Source organism: Talpa europaea, assembly GCF_964194135.1.
Source record: "Talpa europaea genome assembly, chromosome: 5".
NCBI classification, from domain to species: Eukaryota; Metazoa; Chordata; class Mammalia; order Eulipotyphla; family Talpidae; genus Talpa; species Talpa europaea.
The window spans coordinates 57,881,484-57,906,482 of NC_140071.1; the positions used below are offsets into that span (position 1 = coordinate 57,881,484).

General features: G+C 35.3%; 1 protein-coding gene across 1 annotated transcript in view; it reads right to left on the reverse strand.

Annotated features, from left to right (window-relative positions):
• Positions 1-24,999, reverse strand: part of NDUFAF2 (NADH:ubiquinone oxidoreductase complex assembly factor 2) — a gene marked incomplete at both ends in the record, with an annotated part of 133,448 nt that overhangs the window by 16,272 nt on the left and 92,177 nt on the right. The window contains one exon of the mRNA XM_084233477.1: positions 14,753-14,793. Within this exon, the coding sequence (XP_084089603.1) occupies positions 14,753-14,793 (41 nt within the window). The remainder of the gene's footprint in view (positions 1-14,752; positions 14,794-24,999) is intronic.

Below are 24,999 nucleotides of genomic sequence, written 5' to 3' on the forward strand. Positions count from 1 at the left end.
TTTTGTTTATAAAATCTTCAAGTACACCCCCCTCTCCCTGACTCCCAGCTCCTTTTCTCATATTTCTAAGAAACATTTTGTGCCAGCAGAACCAATGTGTACTTATGTTGCAAAAGAAATTGGTTGTTAAATTTAACTACTTGGTGTTGACCATTTTAAAATTGGGGCTCAATTTTATCTGCTAAAGACAACAATTTTGGTTTGATAAAGCTGACATTGAGTGAAGGATCTCAGGAAATAGGAACAAGATATTGGAGGATGAGTGCACCAGGCAAGGAAAGCTGAAACAAAAACCTGCCATAGAACTGGCCAGTGCTCTGGGCACTGGGAATCAGTCCCTACTGGGACCTTTTGAGGAGTCCTGTTGAATGTGTCTGAAAAGTTTGAATGTGCTTGAAATGTTTGCCCATGGGATAGAAAGGGAGCGTTTATCCATTACCTCCTATCCCCCACAGGTCAACAGTTACACGGTTTGTTAATGCTTTTGTACTTCCAGGTTGATCCCCAGGAGGCATCCCAAAATAGAAAACTAGTACTACTCATCCTACAGAAGTTACACCTATGACAGTTGGTTGTTGCAGAGAGGCTGGAGTAAAAGGTGAGACAGGATTCAAGAGGCACCAGATACAGGGCTCTCATTTGCTTGCCATTATTTTCTATTCCATAATTTTTCTGGCTTCAATAAAAAGAAAAAAAATATATTTACAACCCACTCAATTGGTATCACAACTCATTAATGTATCATATAAATTGAAAAACCCTACTCTAGATTACCCATCAATTTACCCATGTTTTGGAATACTGGAAAGAAAAATGCATCACAGTGACATCAGAATGTAGTATTTGAGAAGGAAATTAAATATATTTGAACACAAGGAACACAATGAACATATGGATATAAGAAAACTATATATAAAATGCTTAATTCTTTATCACTGTAGCAACAACATGTACATAGTAAATGAATACAGTATTTTATCACCACCACAATTAGTATTTGGGAATAAAACATGACATGCCTGAAGACACAGTAAAATCAGAAGCAATCAACTGTGGCTTGGTATCCTCGATACATGACCAAATACAGTCAACACAATTTTCCTAAACACCATTATTCTTCCCCACCTTAAAGAAATCATATTGTATTTGATAAAAGTAATCTGGCAGCAATTTATTTTTGAAAAATTTAGATTGTGGAGAAAAGTATAACTTCTCCAGCATAAGAAGAATAAAAGGAAAGTCATGAGAAAATATTTTGGTGAGATAACTGAGGAAAATTGTGGATAAAAACCCTTAACATCTAACCTCATTTTAACTCCCTTAATCTTTTTCACTTTGGATGTAAGCCCAGTTCTAAAATCTAAATGGGACTTGTCTGAGTGACTAATGATATGACTTAGAAGCCTACCTATTCAGAACTAATTCTGTATACTTTTAAATATGCACCTAGTATGTTATGATGAATCTCAAAAGAACCTGAGAAGTGTATCCAAAAATAATGAATAATGGCACTTTATTTATACGCAACTTAAAAAAATAACTCTTTACAGTCTGCTCCTTAAAAGTCAGATAAAGGTCAAAATAGAGGGAAAAATATGCTCAGAATAAACGAAGCTCAAATTGAGACCTCGGCTTTGTATAGGGATATGAAAAGGCAACTGTTTAAGAAAGGTAGGATGTTTGAAATTAGAGTATTACTTTTTTAGTAAGACTCACCTAAAATCAATGTTTTGAAAAACAAAGACCTTACAAAACAAACTAGTGCAATTTTTTATTAATTTTTTACACAATGACACAATTAATACTAAGTACTGTTAGAGAGGGAGGGTAGTTTATTGTTTACAAGATTTAAGAGTTCAAAACATTCAAATGAATAAGTTTCATTTCTTACCATGCATTTTCAGAGAAGCAGGGCACATTTTACATTTTTTTTAGTTTTTACTAAGTTAGAAATCATTATCAAATAAAGTATATAGAAAAGAGCTGTCTAAAATATAGTGCACTACATATCAAAGGCTTGTTTTTATTCACTTATTGCTAAAGTGAAAATATCAGAATACAAAAATAATAAGTATCCCACAATTATTAGGTAATGCTTGCCTGGGTAAACTAACCTGTTAAAATTAAGAGTTGTGCGGACAGTCATGGGATTTGGATTATTTATCATTTTTATTTCTAAAAAGTTATTGTTATACTAATTTTAAAATTAAACAATGAAGCAGTCTTCATTTCCGCCAACAGTATATACTGGTTCAGCCCTCAAAAGACTCATAGGATTCAGCAATTCCACCCTAGTTTTCTACTGAAAGAACACAAAAACACTAATTCATAGGAAACCTGCACTCCTATGTTTATTGAAGCATTATTTACAATAGCCAAGATACAAAACAACCTAAATGCCTCAAAACAGATGAGTGGACAAAATGTTGTGTGTATATGTGTGTGTGTATGTGTGTGTGTGTGAGTGTGTGTGTAATGGAATACTACTCAGTGATCAAAAAAGACAAAATTCATGCCATTTGCAGCAATGTGGATGGAGCTGGGAGGGATTATACTAAACAAGCCAGAAGGAAAAAGATAAATACTTACGGTTTCACTCATATGTAGAATACAAAGAAACCAGACAAAGTGTCAAAGACAAACTTTAAAACTAACCCTTGAAAGCTGACCACAGATCTGAAGCATCCAGGAAGGCAGGAGGAGAGGGAGGGGGAGGAATGTGAGAGGGGAGGGGAAGGCAAAACGGACTATGATGGAGGACTATGAGTGCTTTCGTGGTGGGAGAGCTATGGTGACCACACCTCAGGGGAGAAACACTGTCAAAAAAATCAACAAGGATGTAAAACAATGGGAATTAATAAAAATAAATAAAAATAAAACAATCAGAAAAAGTCAAGTGGTCATTGGATAGGCCATATAAGAGTCACAAAAGTGCCCAACAACCTCACTGGTAGGTACTAACTACAAACCATCAGGCACTCCTGAAGAGGAATGAATCTCCTCTTTGCCTGGTCAAAGGCAGACACAAAAGGGTTAGGTGTAAAGGAGGTCAAGTGATTGGCATAAAACTATCCAATAGGCATCTTTCATTGTGGGTGGTGGTAAATCCATTCAACCTTATCAGTTGAGGGGTAGTAATGTTGGTAGCTAAATAAAGAATAGAATGTTGATCAAGACCCTCTCCAGTCTTAAAAACCAAAGATCCTAGGATGACTGTACAACTGAATACATAATGCTCCTATATAAACTTGTGATAAGATCCAATTTCTGAAGGCATATAATAAACTTTTTTTCCCTTGCAACCTTAAAGAATCAAACTCATGTGAATTAGTCACAGGGGAAAACATGACACTAAAAATCAGAAGCTAAACATAACATAGTTATGATATCTAGGATAGGTTAGTATATACCAAAATATGCCTACAGGAAATTATAACACTACTAGCACATACCAGGTGCTTGATAAGTAACTGAATAATACAATTAAATAAGAAGTAAAACTTCAATAAAGAGAAATTCCTAAAACTAAGCTACACTGATTGTTTCTTATACATATTGCTATAATTTCACAGTTCGTATATCAGAATTTCAAGTACTTTGTTTTTCAGTTTATTCTGAATTTCTTCTTTTTCTACCAGGGAACCACTAAGTTCTCTTAAAAATACATGATTACCAAAGTTTCATAGTATTCTTTTTTTTTTTCTAAAGATTTATTTATTAATTTATACAAGCACTGGGTACAGTCAGAAGCGCAGGAGGGTGAGAGAATTCACCAGAGCCAGAGCGGGGAGCAGAGCAGGCAGAAGGACTGAAGTACACTGCTGTGGGGAGCAGCGGGCGGCAGGAGAGGTCTGCGCACCATGCAGGGCCCTCCTCCGGTGGCAGGGGAGCAGCTGGGGATAGAACCGGCGCCGCAGAGGCTGCGGGCAGCCTCGTAACCCAGCGCTCAACTGCTGCACCACTGGGGAGGCCCCATAGTATTCTTTTTTAATAAAGTATTTCATGTGTATAAATAAAGGTAACTAATAATATGCACGCAAGTGCTCAGCATCCAACTTAAATAAAACACTATATGACCCCCTTCCACAATTTTCCTTCACCAGAGATAACTACTCTAAATGTCAATGTCATGCATGTTTTTATACTTTTACTACATCTTTATACATAAACAATAATAACAATTTTCTAAATTTTTGCACACATCTCCTTAGACTTTTCAAAACTATGTGCCATCTTGCACATTTAAGTTGATGCTTAAATAATAGCAAAGGATATACTTTCCAGATTATTGCATATGGAATGTGTACTTTAAATATGTTTTTGTCAAAGCCTTGGAGCTACAGTTTAGCCTATTCAATTTACAGAAAATATAACCATATAACTGAATTGGCAAAGTCAGTTCCCAAACCCAGTCAGTCAAATCTGACATTGTCTGTTAGGAAAAGTCTGATTTAATTTCTAAATTCAAATAAATATGTTACTTACTATGCACTGCCATGACAATTTTCTCACTTGCGAGTTTTAATTTTAAGACAGATAAATGGATAGCTAGTTCGCTTGCTAGGTAGACAGAGAAACTACAGTAATGGAGTCTTGCCATGAGTTGTCATATGGATGAAGCAAGGTGCTGTCCCCTTCAATCATTTTTATTGAAGCTTCCTCTGCTTTGCTCTCAGGGGACTTCTCCCTCAGGAGAAATTCACTTTCCAACAGTTTCTTTGTTTGATGTCCTGGAGATTTTTAAACCCCAAGGCCATGCACCATAGTAAGATTTATTATCAATAAGGAGTAAGCTTTTCTTTTGAAAAGTGGGAGACAGATGATTATGAAAGAAGTTGGAAAGGAAAACTGGAAGACCAGAAGGAGTTCTCAGGTAGATCATTTTTCAGAAAGACTACACATGGAAAGAGAGAATATGGAAATTAATCTTTAAAGTTAGCCCATAGGAAGTCTTTGTGTGCCCAGGGGAACAGGTTTCAAGATTTGAAAACCACTGATCCAGAGCAGGGGTTGGTAAACTAGGATCTACCTGCCACCTGTTTTACAAATAAAGCTTTATTAGACACAGCCACACTCACATGCTTATAGCACCTATAACTGCTGTCACACTACAATGGTAGAGTTAAATGGGTGCAAGAGAGCCTGGCTCACAAAGCCAAAATATTTACTATCTGGTGCACTGAAGGAAATGTTTGCTACCCCTCATCTATAGTAATAGTAGTAGTAGCAGTAGTAGTAGTAGTAGTACCCCTCATCTATGTAGTTTTTTTTTTTATTGAAGCTACATATTCACATTGTTTATAGAGTCACATTATTCTAAAAGGCTTATTATGAAAAATAATATTTCACCCTCCCCAGAAGCAATTATATTTTTTCAAGTTATGTTTATGCATCTAGTACAAACCAGAAAGCTATAAAGTGACAGTTATAAGTGACAGCTAATAAGGTACTTTGACCTTAAGCTCTCCATAATATTTAAATAATATTCTTGTAACTTCTTTATTTTTCAGTTTTGAGCATTGTATATTAATTTATTATTTAGAATGAGAATGCATGCCATCCTTCTTGTGACCTAATAATTTCAAGAGTAAAAGATCAATAGTCAATATTTACATTATATGTAAACACTATCAATGAGTTATCTAGTATACTAAGTTTATTTTTTCTTTTCCAAGTAGGAAAAGGAGATAATGAGTGAATTATCTTTACTTTTCATGTACTTATTTATAACTCAATTGCACATGTACTTAATTTGTAATTCAGAACTCAGGTTCAGAAGTATTGGGTACTCTATTTCACCTTTTGCCGGAAAAAAAATCTCTCATATAGCCTCTCACCTGCTGGTAGCACTTCATGCTTTAGTACCCTTACCTAAAAGTATAGCTGTGTTTCTGGGCCTCATTCTCCACAACCTCCATTTCTCTTTGCTACCACTCTTCTAGTAACTCTTTCCCTACAGGAGATAATTCTGAGACTTGGGATATCTTGAAATATGTTTTGTCTACTCTCATGCTTACTTAATATAACAAGGTATAGAATTCTAGATTTGGGACCCAACTAACTGTCAGACTAACAAAGGCATTGTGACTCAACTCTTTCATGGCTTCTAGGATACTATCCTCTAACTTTCTTTTCTTTCCTGTTTTCTACCTGTTCTTTCTGCTCTGTTATGGAAAGTTTATTCAACAGAAAATTCGAACCCCTCTGTTAATATTTCATGTTGGTTATATGTTTATTTTTCTAAGAACTCTTGCTCATTGGAATTTCCTTCTCTTATGTAGCATTATTTCATGATTGCAATATCTTTTACCTTTGAGGGTAGTAGTTACTTAAAAGTTTTTTAAAAGTCTGTTTTATCCAAGTTGCCTTTTCCTGTTTGTTTGGGTCTGTCTTTCCTCAGATTTTGGGCATTTCTAAATAAATCTGACTGGAAACCCTGATGCCCAAGGTGAAGATTATTAACTTAGTTTCACTCTAATTAACTTGAGGTTTTAGGTCCTACTTCTTGGCTGGTCAGAAGCCCCAGAGAAATACCCTCCAATTACTTCACCAATGCATAAATGTCTACTCTATGTGTTCTGGGATCCCAAAGAGGAAAAGTATCTAAGGTCTCATTTACAGTATAAATGTGTTCACTATATATATTCACAACGGAAACTCTTTCCTCAAATTTATCTGGAAAACAGTCCTGTAAAGACTGGACTGTCTTCCTTTTCTGATGAATAAACTTTCAGTTCTCAACAGGATAGGAAAGGGCAGTTATTTGATTGTATACTATAAGAAAGAAATCTAAGCAGCATCCTTTTCTTTTTTTTCAGCAGATTTAGCATAGATACAATGTTTTTATTTAATATATGATCAGTTCAAACTTTGCCAATTACCCCACTACTGTCCTTTATAGCTAAGTTTTTTTCCCCAATAAAGAATCACATGTTACATTTAGTTGTCATGTTGATCAGTCTTTCTTTATCGTGCATGACACTGATATGACAGTGTCATATGTCAACATCAGTGGCCTGATGTTTTATGATATGTATCCTAATTTAGGCTTCCTGGTAGTTTCTTCATGATCAACATTATACATTTTTGGCAAGAATATTACATGAATGATGTCTCAGTCTGATCATCATACAAGAAATCACACATGTCAAGTCTGTCCTACTTGGCACAACTTTGACCACTTGGTTAAGATGGTATTTGCCATATTTATCTACTATAAAAGTACCTTCCTCGTACCCCTTTTGATAAACAAGTAATCTTTAGCAAGATGGCTTCAGACAATGTAAATAACCTGTTCCCCAACAAAATCAGATCCAGTAGTTTCAGCATCCAATGATCATTTTTTTCTCAATGATTGCTATGAGAGTTGGAAAATGGTGATTTTTCAATTCTATTATTTTTCCTACATTTATTGGCTAGCATCTAATCACTTCTTAAGCAGACTTTCAATCAAGTTTTTAGCACCAGCCTCAATTCTACTTTCAAAGTTTGTGGTACTGACAATTACTGAATATTCTGGGATTCTGTGGTTTAAATGCAGTTACTTCTGGACTTTTGCCTCTGCCAGATTAGGTGTCATTCTCCTCAGTTTTGCTAAATCTATTAACATTTCTTCACTGGCTTCCCAGGCACTAAAAACTTTGTTACTGTTGTTACCTCTTTAACTGTTTTTGATGTTATAGGTGCATACTTTTTAAAATGAAACCCTTTACTGTTATTTTAAGTCTTGTAAAAGAAAGTAAACTCATCTGTTTAACTCACTGTGTTTACATGGAAAGTCCATTATTCTTTCCTGCTTTCAAACTATGTATGAATGGTATCATATGACATGAAACTTTCTGTAACTTGTCTTTTTGCTCAATATCATTTTCTAAGATTTATCCATGTTGATATATGCAGTTCTAGTTCCTTTATTTTTTTTTTAAAGATTTATTTATTTATGTAAGAACTGAGGTACAGGCCAGATGTGCGGGAGGGTGAGAGAATTCACCGGAGACAGAGTGGGGAACAGAACAGGCAGACTGACGAAATATACTGCTGAGAGGAGCAGCGGGCGAGGCAGAAGAGGTCTGCCGTGCCATGTGGGACCCTCACCAGCTGGCTGGCCGGGATCAAACCAGCACTGCAGAGGCTGCAGACAGCTTCACAGTGCAGGCCGCCTACACCACCAGGGGAGGCCCTCTAGTTCATTCATTTTTAATGACTGATGTTATATTCCAGTGTATGAACATGCTACAATTTTCTTATCCATTTCCACCATATTCTAAAAGTGATATTGTGAGGTTTGGAGTGAGGGTCTATTTGTCCACATAACTAACACTTCATTAGTGTAATTTAAGTCAATAGTAAAGTAGAATTATATATGCAAAATGTCCATCTTAAAACATTTAAATTCTATAAATTATAAAAATGAACCTAATAATACTGAACATAGAACTAATTTATAAATGTCAGTTATTCTGAGAACACAGTGAAATGAGTCTCAAAGAATTTCAAAATAAAATTCTCTGAAAGTTAAACTGCAAGATCAACACATTATTGAAAAGAGCAGAAGAATAGCTCCAGGGCCAGCAACATTCAACCATAACATAACTGTCATAACAGTAAAAGATATGCCAATCAGAATCTGGAAGTAAAGAAAAAGGGAGAGTTGTAGAGACAAATGCTGGCAATCCATAAAAACATTGTCCAAGTCTTAGCCAGTATGTGGCAATTTTTTCTATTCCAAACCATAAGGCTACTCCTGGGACAGAGACAGATATAGGGAATTGTGGCCAATTTATTTAAATATTTTCATTCCTATGTGTCACACATTCCTATTATGAGATGGACAGAACAGGGTAGATTGTAGGTTTGACAATTAAACATTTATTTTATTTAACTTTGCTTATCCTAATGCCATACTCACCAGATAACCTACTGCTTTTTCCTATGCCAATTTAAATTCTTACTGTAAATTAATATATTGGAATGCCGGCAATTATTTCAAACTCATGTGGTTTTTGTCACTGTGATAGCTTTTAGAATCATGATATCTTTTAGATTTCATCTAGCATGTTGACAAAATGAATCTTGAGTCCAGCCCAGATTTGAGGACATCGTCATGTAAATAAGGCATTGTGAGGTGTGGTCCTACTAGCTAACCTGGCCTTTCCTTAGTGTAGAGAACCACCATTTCCAACTCTATTCTCTGTTGGTTTCTAGAATTTCTTCTTTTTCTTTCATGGAGCTTAGAAGTTAAAAATTAAGTAGGCAAGTTCTAATAGTGTAACTTTCTTTATAGCCTGTAAATCTATTGTAAAGTCATGTATTTTGTTAATACTTGGCAATACATTTACTTATTTTTTTTGAACAGAAAATTTCATTCTGCTTCCTAGTGTTATGCTAGTATGAAAGGAGAAGCAACATTTCAAAATATTTACTATAAATGCGTTCTAACAAAATTGAGTTAAAACTAGGAAAGGTCTGCTTATTTGATTTTGTAAAATATTAATTCAAATTGTACTACATTAATGAACAGGTGTAAAGTACATTGGCAACCTGCAGTATAATGTCAGTTTCTATGGAAAAGTATAGGCAATGATCAACTTGGAAATCTATCCAGGTTTATATGGTTATTTTACAGTTGGTTACTGGAAATTCAAACTCATGTCAGAGAAACCACATTGAGATTTTCAATAAAAACCTACCTAAATAATGATGAAATCAGGCATAGAGTTAGGTGCTTATAGCATACAAATAAATAACACATAATCCCTGTGCTATATGGCTTACAGTATGATCAGAAAGATAGACAAATTATTCTAATACTGAACTCAAAGGGTAAACAGGTATATAAGGCAGTATAGTTAAATCAGGAAAGGAGTAACTGACTTTGCTAGCTAAGACTTTGAAGAGAAAAAAGTTGAGTAAAGCATCAGACTTTAAAAGACCCTTTTAAAGAGGAATGAACATGGGGCCTCCCCTGGTGGCACAGCAGTTGAGTGCTGGGCTGCGAAGCTGCCTGCAGCCTCTGCAGCACCGGTTCGATCCCTGGCCGCCAGTGAGGGTCCCACATGGCACACAGACCTCTCCTGCCACACCCGCTGCTCCCCTCAGCAGTGTATTTCATCAGTCTGCCTGTTCTGTTCCCTGCTATGTCTCTGGTGAATCCTCTCACCCTCCCGTGCTTCTGACTATACTTGAAAAAATAAATAAATAAACAAACAAATAAATCTTTTTTTAAAAAAGAGGAATGAGCATGAACAGAAGTATGCTAGCTGATGGGAGAGGGAGGAGACATTGAACTTGAGAAATAGTAAGTTTCTTAGAGAATACAGTGACTATAAGAACAGTGAGGAGATAAAGTTAAAAAATTGAGCTAGAAAATCAGGAGGGCTTGTATGGTATGCCAAAATGAGGTCTTTCGGACAAAGCTTCCCAAGAAGTATGCCCCCAAACTGATTCCATTGGCTGTCATAGTGACCAAAAGAGAAATTGTTAGGGTCTAGGGTAGATTTATGTTTGATTTTATAACAAACTTCCAGTTTTAGCAATGTGGCAGTGTCATTTTCACACCAAACAGCACTTTATGAAAGTTATAGTTGCCCTAGTTATGGTCATTGTCAATCTTTTCAGTTTTAGCTACTTCAAGGGTATGTGGTAGTATCTCACTATGGTTTCCCTGATAATTAGTTATGTTAAACATCATATGCTTAGTGGTTATTCTTGGGTTTTTATTAGAGTTTTCTTTGTATTTTAAATCACTGAGTTGAGGTGTTCTTTATACCATCTGGACACAAGTTCCTTATCAGAAACATGTATTGTGATTATTTTCTCCCAGTCTGCTGCTTTCCTAATGTTTTCTTTTTTCCCCCCCAGATTTATTTATTTATTTATACAAGCACTGGGTACAGTCAGAAGCGCGGGAGGGTGAGAGGATTCACCAGAGACAGAGCGGAGAGCAGAACAGGCAGACTGCCGAAGTACATTGCTGAGGGGAGCAGCGGGCTCGGCAGGAGAGGTCTGTGTGCCATGTGGGATGCTCGCCGAAGGCCGGGGATCCAACTGGCGCTGCAGAGGCAGCGGCAGCTTCCAAGCCCAGGACCCAACCACTGCACCACCGGGGAGGCCCCCTAATGTTTTCTTTTGATGAGCATTATTTTATCATTTTGATTAAGTGCAATTTATCAGTGTTTCTCCTTCATGGATAGTGCTTTCTGTTTCTTGTCTACCCCCTTCATCACTTCATAACTTCAAAGTTATGAGGATAGTCCACTATGTTTTCTTCTAGAAGCACTATAATTTTAGCTTTTATATATTGTATAGGATCCAATCTATAATATTTGTGTATGATGCGAGGTAGGGATCAATGTTTATTTTTTTCTCTATGAATATTAAGTAGTCTGAGCATCATTTGCTGAAAGACTTTCCATTCTTCATTGTTTTGCTTCAGTGCTATTGTAAAAAAAAAAAAGGTTCTATAGTGTCTATTTCTAAACTTTCTATTCTATTCTTTTCCACTGATTTGTTTATATAACTTTTATGGTAGGATCATTGTCTTGATTATTGCAGTTTAGGAGAAGTCTTAAGTTAGGCAGTCTAAATCCTCTAATTTTTATCTCCTTTTTCGTGATTGCTTTTAGCTGCTCTTAGTCCTCTGCATTTCCAAATAAGCATGCTGATCTCTATGAAAACAAATCTGATGGTACTTTATTTGGATTTTTATTTGATTGATTCCATAGATCAGTGGTTCTCAATGTGTGGGATCTAGACAAGTAATATCAGCATCATCAGGAAACTTACTATAGATGCAAATATTCAGGCCTTATTACCTAGCAGATCAAAACTCTGGAGAAAAAGCCATGCAATCTGTGTGCAATCTGTGTCTTAAAAGTGTTCCAGATAATTCTGATGCATGGATAAGTTTGGGAGAATTAACAACTTAGCAATATTGAATAGGACAATAGGACAATTCCATGAAAAGATATTTCTCCTCATTAATTTAGGTTTTCTTCATTTATTTTTCTCCATGCTCTGTAATTTTAAATGTACATGTCTTACAAATATTTTCTTAAATTATTTCAAGGTATTTGATATTTTATGATGTTACTTCATTGATACTGATTAACTTTTATTTATTTATTTATTTATTTTTAAATTTATTTTATTTTATTTTTTTTATAGAGGCATTTTTTTTTTATTTGTTTGTTTGTTTTGTTTATACAAGCACTAGGTATAGTCAGAAGCGCAGGAGGGTGAGAGAATTCACCAGAGCCAGAGCAGGGAGCAGAACAGGCAGACTGATGGAGAAATACACTGCTGAGGGGAGCAGCGAGCGGCAGGAGAGGTCAGTGCGCCATGTGGGACCCTCCTCCGGTGGCCGGGGAGCAGCTGGGGATCGAACCGGCGCCGCAGAGGCCGCGGGCAGCTTCGCAACCCAGCGCTCAACCGCTGCGCCACCGGGGAGGCCCTGATTAACTTTTAAATAATGGTGTTTTTTTTTTTAAGATTTATTTTATTTATTTATTATATAAGCACTGGGTACAGTCAGAAGCGCGGGAGGGTGAGAGAATTCACCAGAGCCAGAGCGGGGAGCAGAGCAGGCAGAAGGACAGAAGTACACTGCTGAGGGGAGCAGCGGGCGGCAGGAGAGGTCTGCGCGCCATGCGGGACCGGTCTGCGCGCCATGTGGGACTGGTCTGCGCACCATGCGGGACCCTCCTCCGGTGGCCGGGGAGCAGCCGGGGGTCGAACCGCTGCAGAGGCTGCGGGCAGCTTCGCAACCCAGCGCTCAACCGCTGCGCCACGGGGAGGCCCGATACTGATTAACTTTTAAAAGCTACCTTTTTTTACTGAAGTAACATTGGTTCACAACACTGTATATGATTTAGGGGTATAAGTTTATGTCCCTTCAGATGTATGTTACCACCCCACACCAATGACCAAAGCACAATTAATCCTCCAACATAGTCCATTGGGCTCCCTCTCTCCTATGCTGCCCATACCTTTTTACTCATTGCCTCAGTTCTGCAGTCAAGTTTCTAAGTTTTGTTTGGTTTACTTTTGTCAGTTCCTTTTTTTTGTTTCTTTTTATTCCACATATGAGTGAAATCATTCAGTATACATCTATCTCCGAATACTTTCTGTAGCATAAACCCTCCAGTTTTATCCACGTTATCAAAAAATGGCAAGATTTCATCTTTTTAATAGTTGAACAGTATTCCACTGTGTATACCTCTTCTTAATCCACTCATGCGTCATTATGGACTTAATAGCTTGGCTATTAAAAATAGTGTTCTGTGAACACAGGAATGCATATATCCCTTCAAATTAGTTTTTTTATTCTTCAAGTAGATACCTAGGAGACGAAGTCCTGAATCATATGACAGATCTATTTTTAAAATTTTGAGAAACCTCTATACTGTTTTTCATAACTGGACCAGTTCTATTTTCCTACCAATAGTATGCAAGGGTTCCTTTTCCCCCCACATTCCAAACAACACTTTTTTCTGGTCTTTTTGGTATGTGTCATTTTCACAGGTGTGAGTTGGTATCTCACGGTCTCATTTTGATTCTCTTATTCCTTTCTCTGGTTAACTGCTCTACGTAAGACTTCCAATACTATGTTGCCTTGAAGTGGTGAAAGTGGATATCCTTGTCTTGTACCTGATCTCAGAGCAAATGCTTTCAGTTTTTCATCAGCTATGGGTTTGGCATATATGGCCTTTACTATGTTGTGGTATGTTCCTTCTAACCCTATTTTTCAAAATTGAGTTTTTATCATAAATAACTGTTGAATCTTATCAAATGCCTTCTCTGCAACTAATGATATGATCATAAGGTTTTTATTATTTCTTTTGTTGATATGATGAATTACATTGATCAATGTGGCTGTTGAACCATCTTTGCATCCCTGGAATAAACCTAACTTGAACATTCTTTTAATGTATTATTGAATTTGGTTTGCTAAGATTTTGTATGGAATTTTTGCATCTATGTTCATTAGTAATATTGGTCTATAGTTTTCTTTTTTGTGATGTCCTTGTCTGCTTCTGGTATCAAAGTAATGGTAGCCTTAGAAAATGTGTTTGGAAGCATTCCATCCTTTTCAGCTTTTCTCACTAGTAAAACCATCTAGTTTGGGACTTTTGTTTTTTGGCAGACTTTTAATTATTTTTTCAATGCTTTTACTTGTAATTGATCATTCAGGTTTTTCTGTTTTGTTTCCTGATTAAGTCTTACAAGGTTGCATGCTTCTAAAAATTTGTCCATTTCTTCTAGCTTACGCAGTTTATTGGCATAAAGATATTAACAGTAGTCTTTTATAGTCCCCTGAGTTTCTATGATGTCAGTTGTAACTTCTCTTTCATTTCTGATTCTATTTATTAGTTTCCTCCCTTTTTTTCTTAGTGAGTTTGCCCATTTTTGCTTATCTTTTCAAAGAACTTGTTACTGGCTAACTTTTAACCATAGTGTAAATGTGAGACAGGTAGACGTCTACTTGGGGATAGGCATTCACTAAGAGAATGTAAAGAAAAAAAAAGGTAGAGAGTTCAAATGATGGTAGCATCCTAAAAGTTAACTAGTTCTTTAACAGGTATGCAAGAATAGAAGATTGCTTCCAATGAACTGATAAAGTCTTTAAACACAAGCAACTGGGAAGATAGTAAAAAGAGAGACAACTAGGTCTTATACTGTCCTAAAATCTTGCTTGGTATTCCTGGGGATACAAACTGCATGTTATTTGAATAATTTCCTTGTGTAGTCTTACCTCCATAGTAGGTGGAGTCTTTCTTGTTTTTCTAATCCAAGCTAGAATAAAAAATAACATTTAAATGTAACTTTTCTATCATTTACACAAGCATTATATTCATTCATGCATAGAATAAAAATGTATTGAGTACATTATATTATATTATTTTAGGTATTGGACATACACCAGGGAGCGAATCATAAATACCTTCTTCTCCTATAACATAATACTAGTGAAGGGGGCACAGAAAATAAACACACATACAAACAATTTGTATCACTAAAAAATTGGATAAAGAAGGGAACATTTCCTATCCAAAATCCTATCTCATAATTGTCTGAATTCCATTAGTGTATTTATGACCACACTAAAAATAACAATATAGTAAACTTCAAGGCAATATTAAATTACATTATACTGAAAATTTGAATTATTTATTGCTCAATTTGTAAAGGAAGGAATGTAGAAATGTTTTCATTTACAGACATTTCTTTTCTTTTCTGCTTTAGCAAGCAGCCTATGTGTTGGTTTCATTACGCCAGAGCTCAATCCATGGGACATGCACTGTAGGGTAGAAAGAGCCCATATTTGCTGAGACCTACTGGGGACTGGGTCTGTGCTAGATACTTTATAACAATATGAAGGGAATGGGCAGCTGCCTTTTATGAGGTATAGCAGATATACATGAAAGACATGTAGTAGAGTATTTAAAAGGGTAGATTTGCTGGGTTTACTAGTTATGTCACCAAGTATATGTTATTTAATTTTCTAAACATCAGCTTTCTCATCCATAAAGTATACATTACAATAGTATCTACAGGGCCTCCCCGGTGGCGCAGCGGTAGAGCGCTGGGTTGCGAAGCTGCCCGCGGCCTCTGCGGCGCCGGTTCAATCCCCGGCTGCTCCTCGGCCACCGGAGGAGGGTCCCACATGGTGCGCAGACCTCTCCTGCCGCCCGCTGCTCCCCTCAGCAGTGTACTTCGGTCCTTCTGCCTGCTCTGCTCCCCGCTCTGGCTCTGGTGAATTCTCTCACCCTCCCACGCCTCTGACTGTACCCAGTGCATGTATAAACAAAACAAAAACAAACAAGCAAACAAATAAAGAAAAACATGCCTCTATTAAAAAAAAAATCTTTAAAAAAAAAAAACAATAGTATCTACATTTTAGGGTTGTTGTGAAAATTATATGAAATATTATGCACAAACATCAGCTCAGAGTCTGGCATACAGTAAGCATTCAAGACTAAGTTAATACCATTACTTAATAAACCTATATTTTTTATAAGACTTAAAAAAGCAAAGATCACTAATATTTGCTTGACCTGTAAGGATATGAAGGAGATCATAAGGAAACATATGATAGGAATATGGTCTTTTTAAAAAGAAGAAAATCCTATTTTACCACTTCATTCAATCTTTATTGTAGAATTATGAGGTATCCTTATTTCATAGTGAAATTACTTAACTTTTCCAAATTTAAGCAGTAAATAGTAATGGTGGGATTTAAATGCAGATCTAACCCTGTCTCTGGCTCTAAAATCTTTCCATGTTCTAACTAAGCGGTCTCTCCAACTTTAGAACACTGAACTAGGAAGAGGAAAAGATTTCAACCCTAATTTCATGTCAGAAAATAGGATAGTTACCCCCACATTATAGACTGGGAAACTGAGGGTTCAAAATGTCTTAGCAACTTGCCGAAGGTTACATAATTAATAACAGCCTAGGAATCAGACCCTGGTTGAACTGGCTCTAAAATGTGAATTCTGTCAGTTCAAGCCAACCCCTCTTCTGACCAGCTTCACTAGCCTGCTTTCTGTCATCCAAGTAATAGCACCAGGATCTGTCCTGACTATAAGCCCAGTATTGAATAGCTGTGGGGGTAGAAATAGCAACATTCAACTGTGGGCCTGAAATTAGTTCTCTCTCTTTTCTTTCTCACACTGATCCCATACATGTTTTTCTAATATAGTTCCAGCATTTTGCCTCCTCTACTCCTGTTTCTGAATGTCTACTCCCATTATTCTTTGTTATATTCTCTTCCTTATCATCTTCCACTTCTACTTGATTCACTTCTAACCACAACTTGCACAGGTTTTATATTCATTCTTAGGTTATAAGGTTGTCAAGGGTAAAATGCATCCCTAGGAGATTTATTTTCTACCACCTAAATGCCTCAAAAGAGAAGGTACTTAATACAGCTGTTGAATGAATACTTCCACCATGAAATACTCCCACTATAAAAATATTTGCTGTAATGGGATTCTGACCTGTTTTAGAAAATCCAGCTTAGCAATAGCAAAATTTCTCTGCAATCAAGGAAATAAGTGGTTTATGGAATTTTTCAACTGCTTCTTTATGATCAAAATAAAAGTTATTTATCTACATTTGTGGGCAATTTTTCCACTAGGAAAGAGGCTTCTTTTAAAATCTAAATGAGTCATATGCCTATAAAAGGTTTTAAGCAATAAATTTCAGTTTTAATTTAGATTAAAAGTCAATTCAGAAAGATCAACTGCCAGGGCAGGGGTGGGGGCAAACTATGGTCTGTAAGTCAAATTTAGTCCATTATTTGTTTTTACATTTTTAAATGGTTAAGAAAAAAAATGAAAAGAACTTATTTCATGACACACAAAAATAATATAAAATTTAAAATTCAATGTACATAAATAAGATTTTTACTAGAAAACACTCACACTTATTCATTGCATATTATCCTGTTTTGTGCTACAACAGTAGATGAAATAGCTGTAACAAAGATCATATGGTACACAAAGTCTAAATTTTTTTACCATTTTGTCCATTAGTGATAAAGCTTGCCAATCCCCATGCTAGGGTTACCATCAAGTATAATCCTTTTAGCAACAACTATATATTTTCATTCAAAAATACTTTCATATTGGGGCCTCCCCAGTAGCTTAGCAGGTTGAGCACAGGTTGCTGTGAAGCTGTCCACAGCTTCTGCAGCGCAGGTTCGATTCCTGGCCGGGCAGAGAGATTCCCCCCTGGCGCGGCAGACCTCTCCTGTCATGCCTGCTGCTCCCTCAGCAGTGCTTCCGGTCTGCTTACCTGTTCTGCTCCTCACTCTGTCTCTAGTGAATCCTTTCACCCTCCCACGCCCCTGGACTGTACCCCAGCTATTGTATAAATAAAAAATAAATCTTAAAAACAAACAAAAATACTTTCATATTATCAATAACTATTAACTTATACTTTTTATGAATGATTACCATGTATTCTTAAGCCTATGAATGTATACCACATGTATTAGGATCATACTAAAAAAGAATAATGGCACAATGCATATTTATTATCACCTTGAGAAAAAAAAACTCTAAACAACAATTTGTCTTACTGACATGTCTATAAAACAGCATTTTCAGTTTTTTTTTGTAAGGGTGGTAAAAGAAGAATACTTTAATAGACTCCAAATAATTCTTTAATCTCTAGGTAGATTAATAGGTTAAAGAAACACTGATGTGTCTTCTAAACTTAATAGTTTTGAATAAATTTATAAAAAATTTATTTAGAGGTATAAGAATGCAATATACCTCACATAATGTATTAAGCACCTTCACTATTCACTATCATGGGATGTACTCTCTAAGGAAAGATGTAAGGACTTCCTTAGCTTTGTTGTAAGTGACTCAGGGAAAAAGATCTTTATTTTATCTGAAATAAATTTGTATATTTACAATTCTACAATAACCAGATATTTGAAATGTCTTCTTGAGACATTTGCTGATGCCCATTCACTATTATAAATCCAGTAAGGTTACAGCTGAAAATTTTCACTGTGATCACTCATTTATATAATCATCTCTAGTTCCCCAATCACTACATATAACCAAGGAATGTAGTCCTGAAGGTTGGCAAAGATTAAAAGGAGGAAGGGATAGGAATAAGCATTAATAGTAAATCATTAATTTTTTTTAACCTCAGAACAATCTACAACTGAACATCTATCCAATTATAAATTATATAATGATTTTGCCATTGCTAATTATATCTGTATGGTGGATTTTATATCAGTCTTCATTATAATATAACCATTGTTTGAATAGAATTTAGCAAGATAACTGGACAGTTTATGCCTTAAGATCCTAGTATTCTTTCATCAATGTTCATTTGCATTCTCATCAGTATGCATGAGATTTTCATTGAACTTTAATACTCTTATTGGAACATAACACACTATAATGAGTGTAAAAGTGAGCATGCAAATTAAAGCTCCTATTAATCACTAAAGGAGGCTAGAAGAAACAAGGAGGAAAAAACTGCACAAAGCATAGATTCTTCAAAGCTCCATAGACACTGAAAATGGCTAATACACTTAGAAGCATTGCCAACAGGGGTTAAAGTAAATTAGACATTCAATATCAGATTTAGTAGATGATCATTCAGAACCAAAATTATGTAAAGGATACCAACAGTTCGCACCCAAAAGATATTAGAAATTATGCTGTTTACTTCACTCAGGGAAAAAAAGGCACTTTAATAAAGCTTCATCTTTTAAAAACTGACATTTGCCATTTCTGAGTGTTGACACATCTTAAAAAAAAATGATAAAAATAAGAAATCCACATTTTAACTGCAAGATTCTTCAAATAAAATATGATGAAATTAGTCATTTCTGATTACTGACCCTTAATAGTATCTGAAGGATACTATTCGATTTAGTTGGCACATTTAAGTGACAAATTTTGTGATGTTAGCAGAGATCACTGTTTTCTTCTTAATCAACTTTATTGATATATAATTTACATATAATGCAGTGAAACAATTTTAAGTGTGCAATTCCAGGAGTTCTGCCAAATGGATACAACCCTGTGAACAGCACCACAATCAGTGTATAAAACATTCCTATCACCCTTAAAAGTTCCCTAGTGTCTGATTACATCCAATAAACTGCCAATAAACTGACAGACATATATCAATGGACAGAATAGAGAATGCAGAAATACATCCACACATATATAGCCATTTGATGTTTGAAAAAGGCAAAAAGGATATTCAATGGCAAAAGAATGGTTATTTTAAAAATTAGTATTGGACTAGTAGTCAAAATCATAAAGATAGAAAGTATACTGGTGGTTGCCAGAGGCTGGGGAGAGGAAAAAAAATGGAAATTTACTATTTAATAAATATAGTTTCAGTTTGATAAGATGACAAAGAATTACGGGGATGGATGGTGGTGATGGCTGCAAAACAATGTGAATGTATCTAATACCATGACTTGTACACTTAAAAATGGTTAAGATGCTAGGTTTTATACTACATTTTTATATACACTACTTTATGCATATATATATATATATGCACTACTTCAGTATTTAATGATAGACTAAAATGGGCTAAAAACCAGATGTAATAATATTCTGCAACTCATAGCATACAAGCACACCCAAAGAAATTTAAAAAAAACTATTGTTTAAAGCCTTTAAACATAACTATAACTGTAAACAAAACAAAAAATATTGGAAAAAATTCTTTATCAATAATATGAAAAAATCTTCTAGGATTTTGATTGGAAACACTGAATCTACAGATCAGTTTGAAGAGGATGATTCTAATCTATGAATACTGCAGATTCTCATTATTTCTTCACATCTTTCATTTTTTATATCAGTAGTTTCCCGTTATAGATTTTGCATATTTTATTAAATTAATACTTAAGTGTTTCTTCATCTTTAGGAATTATTGTTAATTGTTTTTATTTTGATTTCAAATCAGTCATAATACACAGAAAATATAACTGATTTTTGTATATCAACCATTTACTTTACATGACACCTTGCTAATCTCACTTATTAATTTTAATTTACTATAGACTTTTTAGGGTCATCTATACAATTTATCTGTTTTTTATTCTCTCTATTCCAATGTATTTTTTTTTTTTTGTCTTACTGTACCAACAAGGACCTCCATGGCACTGATGAGTAGAACTAGAGAAAGTGAACAATCTTGCCTTGTTCTCAATCAGAGGGGGAAGTGTGTAGTTTTTCACTGTTCAATTTGATGATAGCTATAGGTTTTATTTTTGTGTTTTTATTTAAAGATTTATTTATTTATGTATATGAGAGCTGGGGTACAGGTCAGAGGTCTGGGAGATGAGAGGATTCACCAGAGACAGAGTGGGGAACAGAATACACTGCTGAGGGAGCAGGGGGCGAGCCAGGAGAGGTCTGTTGCACCATGCGGGTAGCTCCCTGTCCGGGGATCAAACTCATGATGCAGTGGCTGCAGATAGCTTCACAGGGTTGCGTCTCAACCCCTTGCACCACTAGGGAGGCCCCATTAGTTGTAGAATTTATGAATTGAACTTTCAGATTAATTGAGAGTTATGAAATGGTGCTTCTTCAGCTTCTTTTCTGCACAATGATTTGAAGTGAATCTGAGATGACATGGCCAACTCAAGCCCTGGGCTGATGCTATCAAATGACACATCTTTTGGAAGATACCTTGTTATATTAGCTATATGTTTTCTTATGGATGCCTCCTATCCTATAAAAAAAGCTCTCTTGTATTCCTAGAGGAAAAAGCTTATATCACAAAGATGTTGGATTTTGTCAAATATCTTTTTAGCATTTATTGAGTTAATTTCATGGTTAATCTCCTTCACTGAGTAATATAGTAGATTACACTGATTGATTTTTTTATTATCTATTTTTATTAGGGTAAAGTATATATAACATTAGAATTTCCACTTTAACAGTTTTAAGTATGTAACTCAGTGGCATTAAATATATTCACACTGTTGTAAAATGTCAACACAATCCATCTCTAGAACATTTTTCGTTTTTCCAAATTAAACTTCTTACCCACAAAACAATAACTCTCCATTCCCTCCTACCCTTAGTCCCTTATAACCACCATTCAACGTCCTAGCTATATGAATTTCACTACTCCAGGTATCTTATATGAGTGGAATGATAGAGCATTTGTCATTTTGTGTCTGGTTTATTTCACTTAGCATAATGTCCTCGAGGCTTAAGTTTCTCTTCTTCATGTCACGAAGTTCTCCATTCTTTAATATACAAATACATACTTGGTTTTCCTCCTTGCTTTATTTTTCCAGGATAATTTGACAAAGTCTACTGACTGTGTGCAGTAACTTAGGAAAATACAGTGTATTTTTTATGCTATGTGTATTTTAACACAGTAAAAAGTAATGCTGCAAAAACTGGATACCCATTTGAAAATGAAACTGACACCACATGCCATACATAAAAATTAATTTGAAATATATAAATGCAAAGGTAGAAACTATGAAATTTTAAAAAATAATCACAGGAAAAAGTATTAGTGCCTTGGGTTAGGCAAAAATTTCTTACAGTCAACACCACAAGTATGATACATTAATGATAAATTGGACTTCATTAAAATTAAGAATGGGTGCTTTTTAAGAAATACTGTCAAGAGAATTAAATGGCAATGCACAGACTGCGAAAAAATACTTTCAAATCACATAAATGGTAAAGGGCTTGTATCTACAATGTAAAAGGAATTCTCAAAAGCAAAAAACAAAGAAAAAAATCTGGGCAAAAATGACATGAAAAGATCCTACAACAAAGAAGATATGCAGATAGTAAATAGGTTATGAAAAGATGGTAAGTATCATTAGCCATTAGAGGAAAAAAAAAACCACCATGAAATATCACAACACACCTATAGAATTGCTCAAATATAAAGACACTGACAACACCAAGGGCTAGTGAAGATGAATAGCAGCTGTAACGCTCATATAATACTAATAAGAATGATAAGCAGCACAGTCTTACTCAAAAACAGTTTGGAAGTTTTGAAAAGTCTTTTCTTAACATGTGACCTAGAAATTCCATTCCAAGGTACTTACTGAAAAAAAAAAAAAAAAACCCTTACATTCATGAATTTGTAGCTGAATGTGTACATGAATTTGTATAGTGATCCACTTAAACTGCTATAAAGTATAACTGACCCAAATGTCTTTCATCTGGTGAATAGACGAGAAAACTGATATGGTTAAACAAACAGTATTCTACTCTGCAATAAAAAGGGATAAATCACTGATTTGTGTAAGCACAAAAATGTATCTCAAATGCATTAAGCTAATTGAAAGAAAGCTGCCTTCTGCTACCACCAAGATGGAAGGACGGGAACAAATTATATGAAACAATAATTTTCAAGACAGTGGAAATAAAGTAATGATTACAGTGGTCCCTGAAAATGTTAAACAAAGGTTACGCTTAGAATTACCTCAATTTACTACTTTGAGAGTGTGTGTGGCATAGGTTGGGGGCACAGCCAGAATCCACCATACTACCAAAGTTACAGAGATATAGCTGGGGGTCTAGGGAAACAAGGTTACTAAAATTCATAGAATAAACTGCTAGAGTAGAGACACATATACAAGAACAAACTCTGGAGATTAGCAGATGGCTCCCACCAAGTATTCAGCGGAGTACTAATCAATCATGTGAGTGAGGATTTCCTGAGACCAAGAAGAGAACTACCTGAAAGGATAAGAACAAACAAGACTAAGGTTTTACACAGTGGCAATAGGAATGTTAATTCCCACCACCCAGAGAGGAAAATCTTATGATTGATAGGGCCCTGAATAAAAAACTCAGAATGACTTGGATCAACAATGCAGAATTATTAGTCCTAGATTAAACACTGCTCCAGTTCCAACTGAAATCTTAAAAGCAAACCTTGAAAGGATCAAACTGTATCCAAGTAATTTAACTGTGTCTCAGAACAAAGCTCAAGAATATATATAGGAATACAAAAATATCCAGTATCCAACTAGGCAAAAATTCAAAATGTCTGACATCCAATCAGAAATTGCCAAGCAAACAAAGAGAGAGAAAAATACTTCCCATACTGAGAAGAAAAAAAAATCAACTAATGAAAACAGACACAGATGGTAGAATTAGCAGACAAGAACATTAAAACAGTTCTAACTGCACTCCATATGTTCAAGAAACTAGAGGAAAGACTGCACATGGTAAGTAGAGACCTGGAAGATATAAAACAGGCCCATATCAAACTTATAGGGATAAAAACTACAATGTCTGAAATGAAAAATACTTTGAATAAATTAATAGGATTTGACATTATAAGAGAAAAGATCAGTGAACATGAAGATACAGTAAGACAAACTACACAAATGAAACTCAAAGGAAAACAGTGTCCACAAATGGACAGAACATCTGTGAGTTGCGAGACAATTTTAAATGGTCAACAGTTGTGAGTGGAGTCCCCAAAAGAGAGGGAGATAGAAAAAATATTCAAAGAAATAATGGCCATTCTTTTTTCTAAATTTGATAGAAATTACAAATCCACAGGTCTAAAAAGCAAAAGAAACTTCAGGCACAAGAGATCATATCTTGGTACATCATGATCAAATTACTCAAAGCCAGTTTAAAAAAAAGAGTCAAGGAAAAAAATACACATTATATACAAAGGGATAAAGATAAGCATGACAATAGATTTTTCAAATAGAAACCATACAGATAAAACATGTTTAAACTACTGAGAGGGAAAAAAACCCTATCAACCTAGAATACTATACCCTGTGAAATATCTTTACAATATCCTTAAAAAGTTATTTCAGAAATATAAAACTGAAAGAATTGAACAGCAGCAGACTCACATTTAAAGAAATGTTAAAGAAAGCCTTTCAAACTAAAGGAAAATGATTGCATGTGGAAAGTAGATCTATGAAAAGAAATGGTAACAATATGGATAAATATCTCATTTTTCTCATTATTTGTCTCTGAATGTTAATTTGTTGTTTAAATAAAAATAATGATTCAACACAATCCCAGAAGGCATTTTAAAAAAGAAATGAACATGCTAATTCTAAAATCTCTATGAAAACTCAAAGAAATTAAGATTGCCAAAATAACTCCAAAATACAATACTTAGAGGATTAACAGTACTGAATATCAAGACTGACAGAGCTACAGTTATCTAGGAACTAAGACCTTCCATCAAATAGCCGGGAAGGACCTGAAGCCAGGAAATAGACATTTGAATGAGCTTACAAGTAGATCGTCTACAGTCTAACAACAGTACATGAATAAGTTTGACAGTGGATGAATGCTGAGAGGAGCCTAGGGATGACTGCAACTAGCCAAATACCTAGATTGTGAGAGACCCTAAGCCATATGATCCACATGAGCCATGCCTAGATTCCACAGAAACCGTGAGACAATAATTGCTTGTTGTTTTAGGCCTCTAACTTTTGGAGTAACAAATAACTAATACAAGTAGCTATCCTATCAT